This window comes from Perca fluviatilis, chromosome 15 (genome assembly GCF_010015445.1).
Source record: "Perca fluviatilis chromosome 15, GENO_Pfluv_1.0, whole genome shotgun sequence".
NCBI lineage: Eukaryota > Metazoa > Chordata > Actinopteri > Perciformes > Percidae > Perca > Perca fluviatilis.
Window position 1 is genome coordinate 21,599,170 of NC_053126.1, and position 17,312 is coordinate 21,616,481.

Below are 17,312 nucleotides of genomic sequence, written 5' to 3' on the forward strand. Positions count from 1 at the left end.
TGGTATACATAAACTGCCTTACAAAACTTAAATCATATACCAGGATGTGTTAGCACACTTGCTTTCCTCGGGTTGTATTTTCATATTTCCCTTTGTTGTTTGTAGCATTACCTCTGATATTCTGTGTTAGATCTACATGGGTTGATCACCTTGATTTTTGCTGATGCAAAGACCCAGTTTTCCCACATTGAACTTTCATGTAACCTTATCAAATGAACACAAATCCAGGTTTTCTATGTTGCATTGCAAGTGAGTTTGATTTCAGAATGAGAAATAGTTATTCTAAATATCGTTTCCATCTTCCCTTTAACGCAGTCAACTTTTTCCCTCTGCTTGAAACTGGTTTTGGGATTCATACATGCTACTGTGTTGATAAAATAACACTATCACTTAGACTGATCTCAGTTGGGCGCATAGCTCAGTGGTAGAGCATTTGACTGCAGATCAAGAGGTCCACAGTTCAGCTTTGGGTGTACCCTTGTAATTTAAACACACATGAGTGTTTCCACTGAGGCTAAAACATTAGGAGGTTACTTTTTAGTGATGATGTGCTGCTTGGGCTTGGGCTACTAACAGCACTGGAGCATGACACAGCCGGAGAGAGCAGCATTAGTGCCTGCCAATTCAATGTGAGAATAGATCATCAGTTGGTGCCACTGTTCTTTTGCCCCGCCTGAATCAATCTTGACACAACCTGCCCTCATTCTCACACCACAGTTTATTTTTTTTGCGTCTTTCCGATTGATTTAGCATTTTCTATTCTTAGATTACATGGTTTTGAAGATACAGGACAAAGAGATGCAGGGGGAAAAGACAAAATCATGGGAAATTATTTGCAGTCGATTCACCCAATGCTCTCTGTTGCCCTGCAGGTTTTAAAGGGTTTCCCTGAGTGTCTGCAGGCTGACATCTGCCTCCATTTGAACCGCAGCTTGCTGCAGAACTGCAGGGCTTTTCGAGGTGCCAACAAAGGCTGCCTGCGGGCTCTGGCCATGCGATTCAAGACAACCCACGCTCCGCCGGGTGACACTGTGGTCCACAGTGGGGACATTCTCACCGCCCTCTACTTCATTTCCAGAGGTTCTATAGAGATCCTCAGGGATGATGTGGTTGTGGCCATACTAGGTAAACTGCAAGGCACAGTGGAGTTTCTGCTTACTTTGTCTTTTTTCCAGTTAGGTTGGAAATCAGCCATTATTTTCATTATCACTTCATCATCTCATTTAAATAGTCAATACATAATTCCACTCATAAAACGTCAATAATAATGATCAATGTCGATTACAAATAACACAATTCTAAAATGAAATTGCACAAAATCATCATAATTTTATTTTTGTTAAATGACTACAGATTTAAACAAAATTACAATGGATTTCTTCTCGTTTCTTTCCCACAAAGCCACAGCCACAACTTGCACTGCCCTTTTACAACACACAACACGCAAACGCACACTGTGTGTTGTGTTGCCAGAGGTGTTTGGGCACAGACCCACTTCCATTCTACAGTGACATTGATCATCAATAGGCCCAGCACTCAGATCCAGGCTGCATAGGTCATTTCTGTGTTTGAGGGAATCATTAATTTGTTTTTGAGCAGCAGTGCTGTTGAGGATCAGTGACATGCTAGTGCTTTGTTTTGGATGAGATTCATCCATCAAAATGATGTCAGCTAACTATTTTCACTATTACTAGCAGGGGCTTGCTCACTTGGCAAAACATCTATTGATTAACTGTTACCCTTTTCCTATGCTCATATTTCCTTTTGCTGTGGTTTCTGTAGGAAAGAACGACATATTCGGTGAACCCATCAGTCTGTATGGGAGGCCAGGTAAATCCAGCGCTGACGTCAGGGCTTTGACCTACTGTGACCTTCACAAGATCCAGAGAGACGACCTGCTGGAAGTGCTGGACATGTATCCTGACTTCTCCGACATGTTCTGGAACAACTTGGAGATCACCTTCAACCTGAGAGATGTGAGTGCCACCAGAGGACAATATTACACATTGAATCACCATCCTAATTCTGCATAATCTGTGATTTTGTTTTTGTCTCAAGGCCTAAGAAAATATTTCTTAACTAGTTTCATTATTTCATATATTAAGGAATGAAGATAACTTAAAGTGTAACTGCGGTATGTTTCAACCTGGACCCTATTTTCCTATGTTTTTGTGTCTAAGCTGCATTCGGCAGCAGCAAAACAAGCTGCAATGTAACTTTAATGGGCAATTGAATACCATAAACAGCCCCGAAATCGCTATTGCCAAATCCAACAGACTCCATTTAAATAAACAGTAATTTTATCATAAAGCACTTATATAAAAGTCGACACAAACCAAATAAAACTACCAAAAGCCGTCTTGGTTCGTCTTTCCACTGTTACAACAATCACCACTCTGGTTTGGTTGAAATAAACCATACATTTTCCCATTTACATGTGAAAAAATGCTGGCTCTATACACGCTGAAAGTATAGTAAAGTATTGTTTATTTAAATTGAGTCTGGTGAGTTTGGCGATAGCGATATCAGGGCTGTTTCATGTTAAACAAAAAGGATCTTAGCAAAAAGGTCTATCTCCATAATGTTGTCAGACACTGAGCCTGTCAGTGGCAAAAACAGCACTTTTAGTGGAAGGAAATTGATGGTGCGCATTTGCGCTGTAGGATTAAAATACATTAATCACCCTTTAAATAGTTACACTGTGGAGTTTTCATTATAAACAAACATGGTATGCATACATTTCAAACTAAGATCAATGCCAAAATTTATTTCCTAGCTCATGAAACATTTGCAAAGCCTTTTTAAAAATGCCTTGAAACCTTCCTTTTTTTAATCAGCCTTTTTTTTATCCTCTTTTACTGGCATATCTCCTCCATTTATGGCACTTAACTGCCTCTATGCACAGGACGCTCAGCAAAACATTGCTCTATAGCACCACAAGTTGTCACAAACTCCACAGGGAACCTTAAAGTGGTGAAATAAAAAATATATCGTTACTTGGTCATACCTGCTTCAACTATCTCTTCTCAATTTTATGATGTATCCTTGTATATTCTAAGAAATATATCCACCGAAACTAATTAGAAAATAATTTTTTGTGATGCACCTGCTGTATGTGGGCCTGTTGTTTGTGTGCTGTTGTGTTTTTCTTTTTCTTGTGGATCCCTGGCTGATTCAATGCTTCAACCATTGGTAGATAGGGCTACATAATGATGTAAGACCCGTATAAAATCCTGTGTGTATTTTTGAATTACTGAAGCTGATATGTATCAGGCAGATAGAATACACCAGCCAACCCAGGGCAGGGAGTCTGAATGTGGCTACCGCCGGACAAGGCATCGGAGAAGCTCCCTGCGTCGTCGAAACCGACCAGGTAAGTGAGGGACAAGGCTTAACACACTTCTGTATGTTTCTCTTCCTTACTAATCCCCATATTGTCTTGTCCTGGCTGTCATGTGACAATGTCTGTACAGACGGCATGGACCGTGAAGACTCTTACCCCGATCAGTCCTGTCCAATGGCAAACCACCAGGACACAATGACAGGATCCCATTGGGAAGACCTCTGCAGCAGCGCTAGTATCTGTTCGCAGTCTAGTGATGAGGAGATGAAGCCTATGGGACAAAGCAAGGGGGAGCTGTACCCTACCAGGGGTGACACCAGAGACTACCCCCCAGCAGCAGTCAACCTCTTGCCTCACAGTGGACCCTCAGCAGGGATGGGACCACCTGTAGACCCCGGAGGACCACAATACTCAGGTAAAGACCTACAATCCCTTCATCAGTTATGTCTTTATGGTCACCAGTATGCCTGGTTAAGCCTTAAAAGCTTTTAAAGTAGGTGTACTAAGTTATTTTTCAAATCACAATTATATCAGTGCCCTTTACAGATTTGCACTTGAGATTCTTTCTCTGCAAAATAAGCTTTACTAAACTGTAGTTTTTCCAAAACACTTTTCCTACATGTCTTTCTCTACCTTGAGGGCGAAATTAGATGCCACCATGTTTTTTCAGATGTGTTAAGGACATCATTTCTTTTACGAAACGAGATAAAATTGTACATACTCCTAAAATCTGGTCTCCTCTTTGAATACAGTGATGATATTTACATTCCAGTTGATGACAGAGAGGGGTAAAATTAGAAAGAAGCAATCAAAGTTGTATCTGTTTCCCTTTACCTCTTTTAGTCATAATGAGGTTCTGTTTTGTGATGAGTGGGGTAAACCTTGGAGCCAAGACAAGTCCAGAGTACTTAAATTCAAGTCAAAAGTACAAGTAGTTAAAACAGTGTTTATAAACAGAAATGCAAAAAAAACATAAAATTGAACCAACACAGAAGATTTTTCTGAAAAGTTTATATTGCTTTACAAAGCACCTACAAATCTCTCCATGCCCCGAAACCTGCGGTCCTCAGATGCTGGCCTGCTCTCCATTCCCCACACCAGACTGTGTACCTTCGGAGACAGAGCCTTTAGTGTTGCAGCCCCATCCCTCTGGAACACTCTCTCTGCAGATATTTGAAATGCTACATCCCTGGACATTTTTAAAAAACTCCTGAAACACCACTTGTTCACAACAACTTACAACCTCCCTTAGTATAGCAACTGTAATTTTGTAAAGTTATTATTATTATTATTATTATTATTATTATTATTATTATTAGTAGTAGTAGTAGTAGTAGTAGTAGTAGTAGTAGTAGTAATAGTAGTAGTAGTAGTAGCAGTACAAATTGAAAAAAAACAAAAAAAAAACATCAATATCAAAACATCAATAGCAAAAAACATTGGGTAAAATTCAAGTTAAAATAAATTACTAATAACTGAAATGATATGAAAACTAGTAAAACTCCACCAAAATTGGAATGAAAATGGAAAATTATATGAAAATAAAAACTAGAGTACACACTGCCTGGTCCTAGACAGTCTATTTTGCTCATATATTGCATGATTTATTTGAATAACTGATTCTTCTTCTGCACAGCAGCAGCCCCCATCAGCATGCCCGGCCTGTATGACTACTGGCCAGACCGCAGAGCCAGCCAGTTCTCTGACAGCCAGAGACATTCGTCCTCAGTCAGGGCCAGTTTTCACCCTCCACCCTGTGCTGAGGACAGGCCCAGTGAGCTGGAGTCCAGACTGGATATGCTGCAGTCCCAGTTAAATAGGTGACTTGGTTTTATTTGTACACAGTAAAATAAGGGGGCATCCGGATTTGAACCGGGGACCTCTTGATCTGCAGTCAAATGCTCTACCACTGAGCTATACCCCCTGCTGGTAAATGAGCTTTGGGTTTCTAAATCAGAATGTTTACTTCCACGTCACATTTCTAAAAGCTCCTCCTTTCTTCTCCTGTTTTGTTTGCACATAAGTTCCCAACTGGTTGTGTGCATGGTGCAAGGCCCTGACACACCAGGCAGGCAAAGAACTAGTGGTGACGAAGGCCGACTGTCGCCACACGTCACCATTGTCTTGGCCAAAAACTTACTGTGGGTTGCACATGTATTAGAGAAAGCGAAGAGAGAGAGGGGTGGAGGGAAAGACAAATAAAGATAAGATGAGTCTGAAAAATATAGAAACATTCTCTGTAAAGTCAGCTTTGTATGTGCTTCCTTTTACCTGCCTGTCCTCATATATGCTATGCTGTGTCATGCTGTCGAAAGAGCAAGAGAGAAACCTAGTGGACATTTTTGAAAAAGCAAATGAAATGACTGTAAAGGTCTATAAAAAGATTATGACGGGTTCCATCTACCACATGCTACGACGGAGCATTAGGGCCACATCAAGGGGGGAAAAAATAAGGAGGAAGATTTTTTATTTATTTTTCATTTCGAGAATAAAGTCAAAATGTCGAGAATAAAGTCGACATGAGAAAAAACTTGATATTTCAAGAAACAAGTCTGACTTTTGAGAATAGCCTAAACCAAACTACTAGTTTTACCTATAGTCTTCTACAAGATGCCTTGTGAAGGCGTATATGTACTTGTGAAATTATACTTCAGAATCGGTTTTAATAACAAGGAAATTATTTACAAACACAGTATGGTGATAAGTATTAGGACTTTGAAGCGATTGTGCCGAAAATTGCGTCTGTTCAGAAGGAGAAACCACACAAACTTGGAAGAGGTGGCCGCATTCCTGTAAACTGAAATAGCTTGTAATGGACAGATGCAAGGGTATCGATGGTTACACCTACGCGCAATACAGAGAGGATATGTTGTATCACAAGACACAATAAGACAATTGATCAAATTGTTTGATCCTGAGGAGTGGCCGTGGGGCTCAGGCGAGCGCTGTACTCCAAGGATGTAACCCATAGCCTATCTATGCTGTTGCCAACATGGCAGCTGGCATGGCGGACAGTCACTCTAATGTGAGTAAGTGATAAAGGAGTTGAATATATTCTCGTCATTTCAACTTTAATCTCGACATTTCGACTTTATTATCGAAATGGTATTTCGACTTTATTCTCGTCAAGTTGACTTTATTCTCACCATTTCGACTTTATTCTCCAAATGCAAAATATGTTTTTTTGAAAACTTCCTCCTTAATTTTTTTCCCCTTGATGTGGCCCTAATGCTCCAAAACAACAACATCAGTAGAACTTTGTGTGTTCTTGTGTTTCTTTCTTTATCCTGCCAAGGCTGGAGACCCGTATGACAGCAGACATCAATGTGATCCTGCAGCTTCTCCAGAGACAGATGGCCCTGGTGCCTCCGGCCTACAGCGCTGTGTCCCCCAGCCCTCACCCACCTCACCCCACCACCCTGTACAGCACAGGAGCACCCACAATCCACACTGTACCTCCAATCCAGCCAGTACCTATCGACAGCTCTGCCTCACTCCTAAAGGTGTTGTGTTAAGTTTAAATATTTACAGTTTTCCCAGGTTTGCTTCTGGTCATCCATTTTCTGGATCCGTATGGGACTAATTCTAATGACATCAAGTAATTTTAACATTTTGCACATTTTGCTGTCAATTCTTTAATTTGTAAATTAAAGAAATAGTTTGGGAACATTTGCTTGTTCTGGCTCTGTCCAAAGGTAACACAATACATCTATCAGCCCCTCTAAAGCTCACTAATTAACACGGTATATCATGTGTTTAATCCATACACAATTTGGGGTTATGTGCCAGACTTTTTCTTAACCAGTAACATCATGTAGTGTCTGCTGGTTGTGTGTCAATTAATGAGAGTTTAGAGGGTGCTGCTGGGTGGATTTTGTTACCTTTGGACAAAGTAAGGCTAGCAGTTTTAATGCTAGTCTTAATGCTAAGATAAGTTTACCAGCTGCTTGCTCTAACTACATATTTATTGTGTATTACATTAGAGTGGTATCAATCTTATCATCTAATTCTCTCTGAGCGTATTGTTGTTTGAACAGGATGAGGGGTCACCACATCAAACTAGTCCTGTTCGAGTTGGGCTTAATACTTCTCTCTTTTTCCAGAGTCCAGACTCTGACTTCAATCACAAATCCAAGGACTCTCTGTCCAGTGGGATCCATCTCACTGTGGCCTCTGATGACACCATGTCCATGTCACCGGAGGCCGACCCACCACATCTGCACTCTGTGGACCTCACCCCTCCTAAATTGTCAGGGGCCCTAGAGCCACCCGGACTGCTATGTGCCAGCCAGCGTTTCCCCTCCCTTCCTGAGCACCTGGAGACCTCCACAGAGATGCAGGAGGTCCAGAGGCATTTCTCCGACCCTGTCTTGCCAGGCAGCTAGAACACCAGAGTCACCAAAACCACCCAGAAGCCTGGTCCTTTGGACAGGACAGCCATATGTTCCCCACTCTGTTAGCTCCTTTTCCCTCCCTTTAAACCTCCTCTGTCCTGTTCAGATGCTGCTGTAGAGTGTGGGACGCCTTGTCTTCCACGTCACTGAGGGTTTAGAGTGCCTCCTGTTTTTTACAAACGGACTCTAGGGCGCCCGTACGGGCTGCTGTCATTTTTTGTTCCACAGCCTTTCGTACCTGAGGTCCTGTGCAATGAAGAGATTATTCTTGCCTAACAGGGTGGGGAAATTCTGAAACATGAGTTGACAATAAACACATACAAACATATACATATGTCATGCAGTTGTTGGACCTGAAAGCTACACAAACTGCGTCCTAGACCAAGGCAAAGAGGTGAAATGTCAAAGACTACTAATATGTTTCACATGAGAAGAATTATCTGCATTCACTTTGTATAAGAATTGCACAAACTCAAGCTTAGAAAAATTTAATAATTTATTTTCCTAATATTAGAGATGTATCGATCATATTAAGAACGATACATCTAGTAAATGTAATAAACTATGAGTGTTTTAAGGTAGAGACTCACTTTTGTTGTTTTGGTGTATGTTAAAAAATTATAAAAGGCATGCCAGAGCTGTATGGCACACCATGAAGGATGATGGGTTCAAGTAACAGTGTAATTTTCATCTCATATTTCATGTCCTGACATTTAGACATGAATCAACAGAATTGTTAGGCGTGTCATTTGATCATGAGAAGGTAATGCAACGTACACAACCAAGCAGAGCAGAAACAATTTATAGTTTCTTGTACATTTACACGTAGCTCTTACAGTTTTGTTTGGATCATGGCTGCTTTGCTTTCTGTGTCTGTATATCTGCTCTGTTCAACTCAAACATGTGTCAACTATTTTTCATGATCTGAAAGTGCCAACATAAGAGGACTTGTTTACCCCATTCTCTAGACAGTGATACTTAAACAGGTAAAGGAAAAAACTGCAGAGTTGTTTTCCATCAACTGAGTGACAAGTGAAGTGGATGGTAACTGACTGTCAATCACATACAGACACAGAGATGCCATCTGATGGCACCCTTTGACTTTTTAAGAATTTATAATTCTGTATATTTCTTAAAGCACAAATTCCTGTTATCTTTTTTTAGATTAAAGACACACCATAGAGTTACACTGGGAGTCTGAAAAGCTTTTTTATTTTGCAGATTACTCAACAAAGCACTGGCATACAAGCTGCACCACCAAATATACAGTGCAGAAGGAACATTCAGCACCATGTGGCAGTAGCCATAAACTAAAGTGTAGAGAGAATGTATTTAATGATGGATATGCAAAGTAACGACTTATATGCAGTGATGGAAAGTAACTTTTGAAAGTACAATTGTGAGGTATTTAATGCTAATTTATGCTACTTTATACTACTTAGACGGAAATATTGTACTTCTTACAAGAATATACTTATTTTACAGTTGCTGGTTACTTTGTAGATTAAGATTTAAAAAATATATACTGGGCACCTAAAATAAGATGCATAGTTAAACAAATTAAATGAACTAACAGTAGATATACAGTGCTGCTAGGAAGTTTGTGAAACCTTTAAAATATTTCTATATTTCTCCATAAACATGACCTGAAATGCTATCAGATCTTCATTTCATTCAAGTCCTAAAACTAGATAAAGAGGACCCACTTAAACAAAAAAATTATACATATTTATTTATTTACCAGATTACCCAACATTAAATGTCTTTGTTGGGAAAAATATGTGAAAGTGTGTTATCAGTTCATTTAAAAGGGTGATTGGAATCAGGTGTTTCGATCAATGGGATGACAATCAGGTGTGAGTTTAGCGTTCCCTGTCCTATTAAGGAATAGAAACGTGGGTCTTACTGTAAGCATCTCTGGTCTTCGCCACACTTGTTTGTGGAAGTGTGCCATACCACAATCTGCAGAGCTCAGACAAATAGTCTCCCCAGGAGTGGTCGTCCAACAAAAATCCCTCCAAGAGCAAGGTGTACAATACTCCAGGAAGTCACAAAGCCCCTCGGGGTAACCTCTAAGGATCTACAGGCCTCTCTTGCATTGGCTACTGTCGTTGTTCACAATGTCCACTGTCAGACAAACACTGAACAATAATGGTGTATGGCAGGATACCAAGAAGAACATTTTACAGTTTAAAGGCCACGTGGATGAACAAGGCTTTTGGAAGAATGTTCTGTGGACGAAAATAAAACCTTTTGGTTTCATGAGAAGTGTTGTTTAGGGCTGTCTCGGGGCCGGGGGCTTGCAATCTTTGAATCCTGGATTGTGCCAGAAAATTCTACAGGACAGTGTCAGGGTATCCGTTTGTAAACTGAAGCTCGACAAAAGGTGAGTCATGCAGCAAGGCAATGACACTAAACACACAAGTCAGAATTGAAGCAGTTTGTGAGGAAGAATGGGCCAAAATTCCTTCAAGCCGATATGTGGGACTGATCAAGTTATTGGTGCTCAAGAATGTTACACCAGGTACTGAAAGCAAAGGTTCACAGTCCTAGATCTTAAGCAGAAATACAGAAAAGGGTTCAAAAACTCTATGGCAGCACTGTAACTTAAAATTACCTCAACATTTAAGTTACACAAGTGATTTAACACTTATCTGATAAGCCCAAAGTTGTTCCACTCCCGGGTACGTTCTGTTTTTGATAAAAATGAATGTCTCATTCAAATATTAGCTTGACACTGGAGATGCAGTTATAGACAGAAGAGGGCTCAAACCTTGAAATTGGCAATGGTGGATAATAACTACATACACAATTTAAGTATTTGTGCTTTGCTTGAGTGATTTTTTTTTTTTGTTTTGTTTTTTTAAGATACTTTATAATTCTCCACCTCTGAAAATATTGGTACCTTTTAGTCCACTAAATTTGACAGCTATATGAATGTTGCTTTTCAGGTTAAGATTTTACATTAAAAGAAATATAATTTCATGGAATACAATGCACTGTTAAAGATTAAAGCAGCAGTTCCCAACCATTATGTCTGAGTTGTTTGCAGTTCCACCAAAAGAGAGATTTCACCTCAAATTACTGTATTAGGCCTTAAGAGGTATTTTTACAAGAAATTATTACATAAACAAATCTTATTTCCTCTCCCATTAATCATCTCATGACTACAGATTTATCTTATGACCCTTTGAAGGGGGCCTGACTGGACATGTAAACCAAGTAATGCTAAGTGTACGTGAAGAAATGAAAACTAGCTTCATCTCAAGCAGTTACAACAGTAGAATGCTGCTTACGTATTGATGCATCAGTATTTATAATCTCATAACGTAATAGGACAGTCACAGGGGCCGAATTTCAAGGAGTTCTTTCTCTTTTGATAGTTTGAGTACATTTAGTTGGAATTCTTCTGTAACCTTTACTTAAGATTTGAAATGGAGGACTTTTTATTTATTTTTTTAACATTGTTGTGCTAGTATTTTTACATACGTAAAGGATCTGAGTACTTTTTCCACCACTGGAAATTAGGTAATGATTTCAAAGTGATTACCCTTGCATTAGCAGCCATTCAGGATTAAAGGGGGGGTGCGGGGGCGGGTGTAATAGTTCAGTGGTAGAGCATTTGACTGCAGACCTCGACAGTTTAAATCAGAGCGCCCCCTCTTTATACACGCTCCTTGACCTGAGGCCGTGCAAAGGGTACTGATAATTCCTGACTGGCATAATCTCTGTAAATCAACTTCACAAAAGAAAGTTCTACATCAACAAGTTTGTTCCTAGGACATAAAGGAATACGATTTATTAGAGCAAATTCAATAATAAACTTTATGAAAAAAGCTACAACATGAACACTTGTCTTACCAACATCTTGAGTTGATATATTTATGCCTGTACAGTTTTTGCCTTGTAATTGCATGCTACAAGGACATGACCCTTCAATTATTGAAAAAAAAAAAAAAAAAAAAAAGAGAAAAGTTCTTTCACGCTCCTCCCATTCACAACTCACTCTAAACACAAAAGAAAATGCAGCTTTCAAAGCTCAATCTTCTACAAATAGAAGAGAATACGCTGGGAGTTAAAAAGGCTGAACGACATTGCTCTGGTAGGTTCTGAGTGTTGCTGTACATGGCTGCCTCACAGCGTCACCGGCCAAACCATATGATGACACCACTGAGGTGACAATACGAATCCCTCTCAGGTTATTCTACAATTTATAAAAGTTGCACAGGTCTGACCTTTGATCATTTGGAGGGAGGATACTGGACATACACCCATTTTAAAAAATATACAGGGGTAAACAAGACCATAATACACTGATCTTTGAATCACCAATAATATGGTAGGAGTCCACAAGAAGGCTACGACATATTGCATCAGAGAGGTCATCTTCTGCCACCCACAGTAGTTTGTATCAACCTTTACAACTCAAACCCATGAAACACATCTAAACCCTTCATGATAATCTCACAGCTGGCTGAAATCCCACCAAAAAGTATCAAAATCTGATTTTCATAGACAATTGCTCAAAGCTTCTGAACACTACCTTGTCAGCAAAATAAATAAGCACTTAAACATGTTTTTAATAGAAGAACAATAGGAGAACGTGTAAACCAGGTTATTGTGAAGCGTGTGTGTGTGTGATACTCCAAACGTGTTCAGAAAGTTCACTCGTGACCACATCCTTGTCTTGAAAGCAGCAGGACGAGGACTAATTAAATCCAAATGTGAAACAAGAAGGAGCTTCTCTTCATCTAAGTGTCTTTGGCTTTAGACACGCAGGATCTCCAGGCAGTTGTTGTAGCAGATGGCGATCCAATCCGGCTGCGTGGAGGCCCACTGCACGTTGTTGATCTCCCCTTCAGCAGTATAGGCCAGGATGGGATCCTCAATGGCGCGTGGCATCTGCTGGATGTCCCAGATCAGAGCCTGGTGGTCGTCGGCTGAGGAGGTAAGACGCACAGAGCGGGCATTAAAAGAGATTTCAGACTGAAGGAGCAGGGAAATACAGCCAAATACAGATAAAGTTAAGCCTTATGGTCCCTTTTCGATGTTGTCATGAAAGGTGAAATCTTGGTCGTTAATCAAAAACAGTGGTCTTTGATCGTACTGTGACCATCAGTGGCTGAATTGTGAGGCATTAAATGACACTGGCGTGAACATATTTACCTCAAAACTCATTTTCAAAAATTGGCATTTAATACACACACACACACACACACACACACACACACACACACACACACACACACACACACACACACACACACACACACACACACACACACACACACACACACACACACACACACACACACACACACACACACACACACACACACACACACACACACACACACACACACACACACACACACACACACACACACACACACACACACACCTTTGATGAATAGAAATGCCAGTGCAATGACCAAACTTTAATGTGTTGCTCCATTTTCAAAACATGAGAGCAGATGAATGAGGAGAGTTTGACGCGTTTCTGCTACCATCCTTTTTTTCCCACCCCTACTATATCCCACAATCTATAGATGCCTTTACCTGCAGTGCAGATGTGACATGACGAGTGAGGGGCCCAGGCGATGCCGTTGACACATGCACGATGGTTGTTCAGCCGAGCCACCGGAGTGCAAGGCACACGTACATCCAGGATGACCACCTATTACACAGACATATTAATGCTAGAGACTAGCAGGCACTTGATTCCCATCCAGTTATTTTTTTTATTAGAATTCAAATCTCTATGCACCAAACATTTATGTGAAACATTTGGAAACTTCTCCATTTAAGAATATTTAATTCTTAAATGGACAGGTTTCCAAATGTCAGGCTTCTTTGGCTTACCAATGTTTCAGTTAATACAGGAACATGGCTACTGACCTCCATGCCATCCATGGCCATTGTGGCCAAGTAGTTGGGGTCCTGCTTGTTCCAGCAGAGGCGGAGCAGCGGATGGTGCTGGGGGTCTTCATAGATGATAGTGCTGTGCTCCAGGTGCCGGAGGTCAAACATGCGGACGGATCCATCGGCTCCCACAGAGGCAAACATATCTCTACCGCCTCCTGCACGACTGAACGCGATGTCATACACCTGCACAGGCACATAAAGACATTGATCTAAATGTTCTTATAGGCTGTGTACACATACTGTAGGTCTTCTTTTTACAGCACAGACACACACAGACCTCTTTGTCATGAGCAATCAGCTGGGTCTTCACATGCCCAGACACCAGGTTAACGCGCCCTAACACCTGACCAGTCTCCAACCCCCAGATAGTGCAGGTGGTGTCAATGCTGGATGTACCTGCAGAATGAACAAACGTGTTAAACTGTACAAATGAAAGAGCAACAAAGTCCAGTTGATAGCCTCATTACTATTTATCATAGAGTAGATTTCTCACCCAGCAGATTGGGATCAACCTCATTCCAGTCAAAGGATGTGAGGGGAGCACAGAAGTCTGAGTTCTTGTTGTTGTTCAGCAAACATTCGAGACGTGTTTCTGTGTCGCTGACCTTTGTAATAAATGCAAAGGAATTTGGTAGTGAGCGGACTTCTTCATACAAGTACTATGTTCAAGTCAATGTGACAAGTTCACAGCTGCCAGCTGGCCAAGCTAAAGTAGTGAACAAACTGATTTTACCCCCCTGGGCACTGACTAGTTTGTGTTTATACTGCAGTTGAGACTGATTGATAATTGACAGAAACATATCTTTCTTTTTCATCTCTTAAGGTGAAGTCATAGCATATTGTGGTTTACGATGCAGACATGCAGTTAAAAAGGTAATATTCTTTTTTCATTGTTTTTATAATCCAAAGAAGAAACATCTAAAAAAGGTAAATACAGCATTTGTTGGGAACTATTTCCAGCTGTGGATTAATACACATTTGGTGCTCTTGTGAGAAGCAGGATGTTGTATGTGGGATTGACTCAAAATAAGCGCTAGCCCTGTGTTCATGTAATGAAGGAGCATGTCACTCAGTGAAACAGTGTGGCTAACTGATGCATTAGTATTTGGAATTATAGTATTTGGACAGCGATGGAGCTATATTTCATGTATATTTTGGATTTGTGGGTTTAGGCTCAGTTTGATATTTTATACTTGCACTCTTTATATTTGCACTCTCTAACGTTGTGCTTTAACTGCTGCACAACGATTTCCCTAGGATGCATATCTTATCTTCTATATAGCATAGAGGGAAAATATATACCAGGCTTTGGCAGCACAATCAATACCGGTTAGTAGGGTCAATGTATTGTTGGTTTTGATGGACATAGAAACAATAGTTATTTCACCAGGCTTATCTGTAAGCTCAAACATCATACCCTCCAAATGCGCAGGTAGTCCCCACTGGTGGCAAGCAGGTCCGGGTACACCCCTTTAGTGTCTGGGATCCACATGATCTTGGTGGTGGGGTAAGGGTGGTCAAATGTGTTCCTGCAGACGAACTCTGAGCTCTCCTCTTCCAGACCCACGAGCTGAACCTGGGTGGGAGCAAAGACACATTTCCTGGTACTTCAAGACAGCTAAATTACTGTTAACAGGGCAACGATGGTTAGAAATAGCATTAACCTTAGCTATATGTTACTGGGGGTTATTACTAGTAACGTAGCAGACACAACGACAGGCTTGCAGTGTATCTATATACATGAACTCTTTATTTGTTGTTGTTGCTGGGGAATAACAACAAAACATACATTGTTGTTTTAAACCTAGGTGCTGCGCAGGACAACTAGCATTAGCTAGCTCGCTAACGTTGTGCTGATGAATGGCAATGACCACACTACGTACCTTGTTGTTGTATTCCTCCACAAAGCTCCCAAGAGCTAGCCTAAAGCGTTTGTCTGGACGGACGCTCCAGTTCATCGCATACACCGTCCATGGTGCCTCGTATTTGTAGATTTCTTTTCTTTTGCCGTGAAGCGACATCCTCTCGAACTGCAGCTGTTGTCCGAGCAGCTAACACGCTAGCGTCAGCTAACTGCAAAATAAGTAGTCGTGCAAGTCAACTCTAACCCGCTACTTTAACCTGCTATGACAAATCTCAGCAGGTGTGGTACTAATTACCATTTGATTAAATAAATCTTGTTTTGGAGCAAGACTTCTCACCACTTTACTTAACAAAGAGTAGCATTTCCCGTTACGATCCAAAGTGCTGTCACGTTCAACAAAACACATGCGTTTGCTGGTTTTCAAAATAAAAGGCGATTATTAAAATCATATTTTCTAATGGAAAGTATGGTCTTTTCAATTTTTTCATGTAGAGCCTAACAAATAGAGAAGTTGATAGAAATAACTCTCTTTGTGAAACTTCACACTCATGAAGCCATATTTTTCTATTTCTACCAAGTCCCACCCTGTTTTGTGATGAACTTCAGACTTTCTATAATGCTGTCTGTAAAAACTCTAAAAACAAGGAGACTAAAGAGTCTTACGAAACATTGTGGACAAGATTGTCAGATGATTTTATCCATGTGTATATGTTTCTAATTTTGTGAATTGATTCATTTGTTTTAATTTTGTAATTTTATAATTTAAAATGTTTTTATTTCTGCATTTCCATGACTTTGTTTGTGTATTGTAGGCTGTAATAAATGCATTCCATGATAAATTCAAAAGAAAAACAAATCACTCTAGTATACTCTAATATACTACTACATTGTGGATACTAGTCCTTGTTCTTGCCTGCTTTAAAAAGAAGTGTAAAACTAACAAGGACACCACAATTTCATTTTCAGTGAGGATAAAATGTGAATACAATGACCACACGCACTTCACATTACATTTCTAGATAGGTTTCGGCATAACATATTCCCGTTCTCATAATGCCAACCACATTACTAAGTTATAAAGTAGTTTTACTCTAAAAGAATGTTGTATTTTGTTTTATTTTTGATCGTTTGAACCGGAAGTATGACTATGCTGTTGTGTCAAACTTGGCCATCAGTTGTAGTTACTCACTGCGGCCACTAGAGGGCAGACATAGTCATGATAATAAACCACAGCCGTGATTGAACAACACAACTGTTCTTGAAAATTAGAATTTACTTTCTACTTTCTCTATTTATTTTACCTTTATTTAGTTTTTACAAATGGAAATATTTCTGTTATCCTAAATTAATATTATTAAAGTATTTAACAGTTATCATTAATAAATCTTATTTTATTGCACTCTATATTTGCAACAATTTCCCTCGGGATGAATAAAGTTCTATCTTATCCTAATAATCAATATATAATGATGAGAGAAACAAACAGGCTTAATAAAAACTAATAATATATAAATAATAATTAGTTAATTCATAGTGGATTTCCTCTGTATTTGTGAATCATGTTTTTAGTTGTATTGCAAGGAACTGGCATCATGTAGAATCAGAATCAGCTTTATTCCCCAAGCACATAGAAGGAATTTGACTCTGTTTTTTGAATTGCTCTTAATACTTTCACAGAAAAATACGTAACAGCTAAAAGGACAACACAGGTGGACAAATAAAGGTAGGGTATAGACATGACTGTTAATACAAGTATGTGGACAAAAAATAGGTATGAATAGTGCAA

The 17,312-nt window shown here is 39.9% G+C and overlaps 2 protein-coding genes and 1 non-coding gene across 6 annotated transcripts in view; 1 reads left to right on the plus strand and 2 right to left on the minus strand.

The window, feature by feature from the left end:
- kcnh6a (potassium voltage-gated channel, subfamily H (eag-related), member 6a) overlaps nt 1-8,926 on the plus strand; it is a 28,061-nt gene extending 19,135 nt beyond the window's left edge. For 2 of the 4 annotated variants that reach the window (XM_039823860.1, XM_039823862.1), the window contains exons 10-16: nt 873-1,125; nt 1,783-1,976; nt 3,274-3,373; nt 3,474-3,758; nt 4,980-5,163; nt 6,639-6,846; nt 7,447-8,926. In XM_039823860.1, coding sequence (XP_039679794.1) covers nt 873-1,125; nt 1,783-1,976; nt 3,274-3,373; nt 3,474-3,758; nt 4,980-5,163; nt 6,639-6,846; nt 7,447-7,728 — 1,506 coding nt within the window. In that variant the 3' untranslated portion in view covers nt 7,729-8,926. The remainder of the gene's footprint in view (nt 1-872; nt 1,126-1,782; nt 1,977-3,273; nt 3,374-3,473; nt 3,759-4,979; nt 5,164-6,638; nt 6,847-7,446) is intronic. The other 2 variants (XM_039823861.1, XM_039823863.1) reach the window with 1 other exon arrangement.
- On the minus strand, nt 5,196-5,267 carry trnac-gca. The gene has a single exon. It is a non-coding gene; the product is annotated as a tRNA-Cys (tRNA).
- A 2,580-nt stretch (nt 8,927-11,506) lies between the features above and the next one.
- Nucleotides 11,507-15,934, minus strand: dcaf7 (ddb1 and cul4 associated factor 7). Its single transcript, XM_039823866.1, has 7 exons — nt 15,546-15,934; nt 15,080-15,238; nt 14,156-14,267; nt 13,940-14,058; nt 13,636-13,845; nt 13,297-13,414; nt 11,507-12,677 (listed from the first exon to the last, which is right to left on the minus strand). Exons 1-7 carry the CDS (start codon nt 15,681-15,683, stop codon nt 12,505-12,507), a joined length of 1,029 nt encoding a protein of 342 aa, XP_039679800.1. The 5' UTR covers nt 15,684-15,934; the 3' UTR covers nt 11,507-12,504.
- Nucleotides 15,935-17,312: the final 1,378 nt, after the last annotated feature.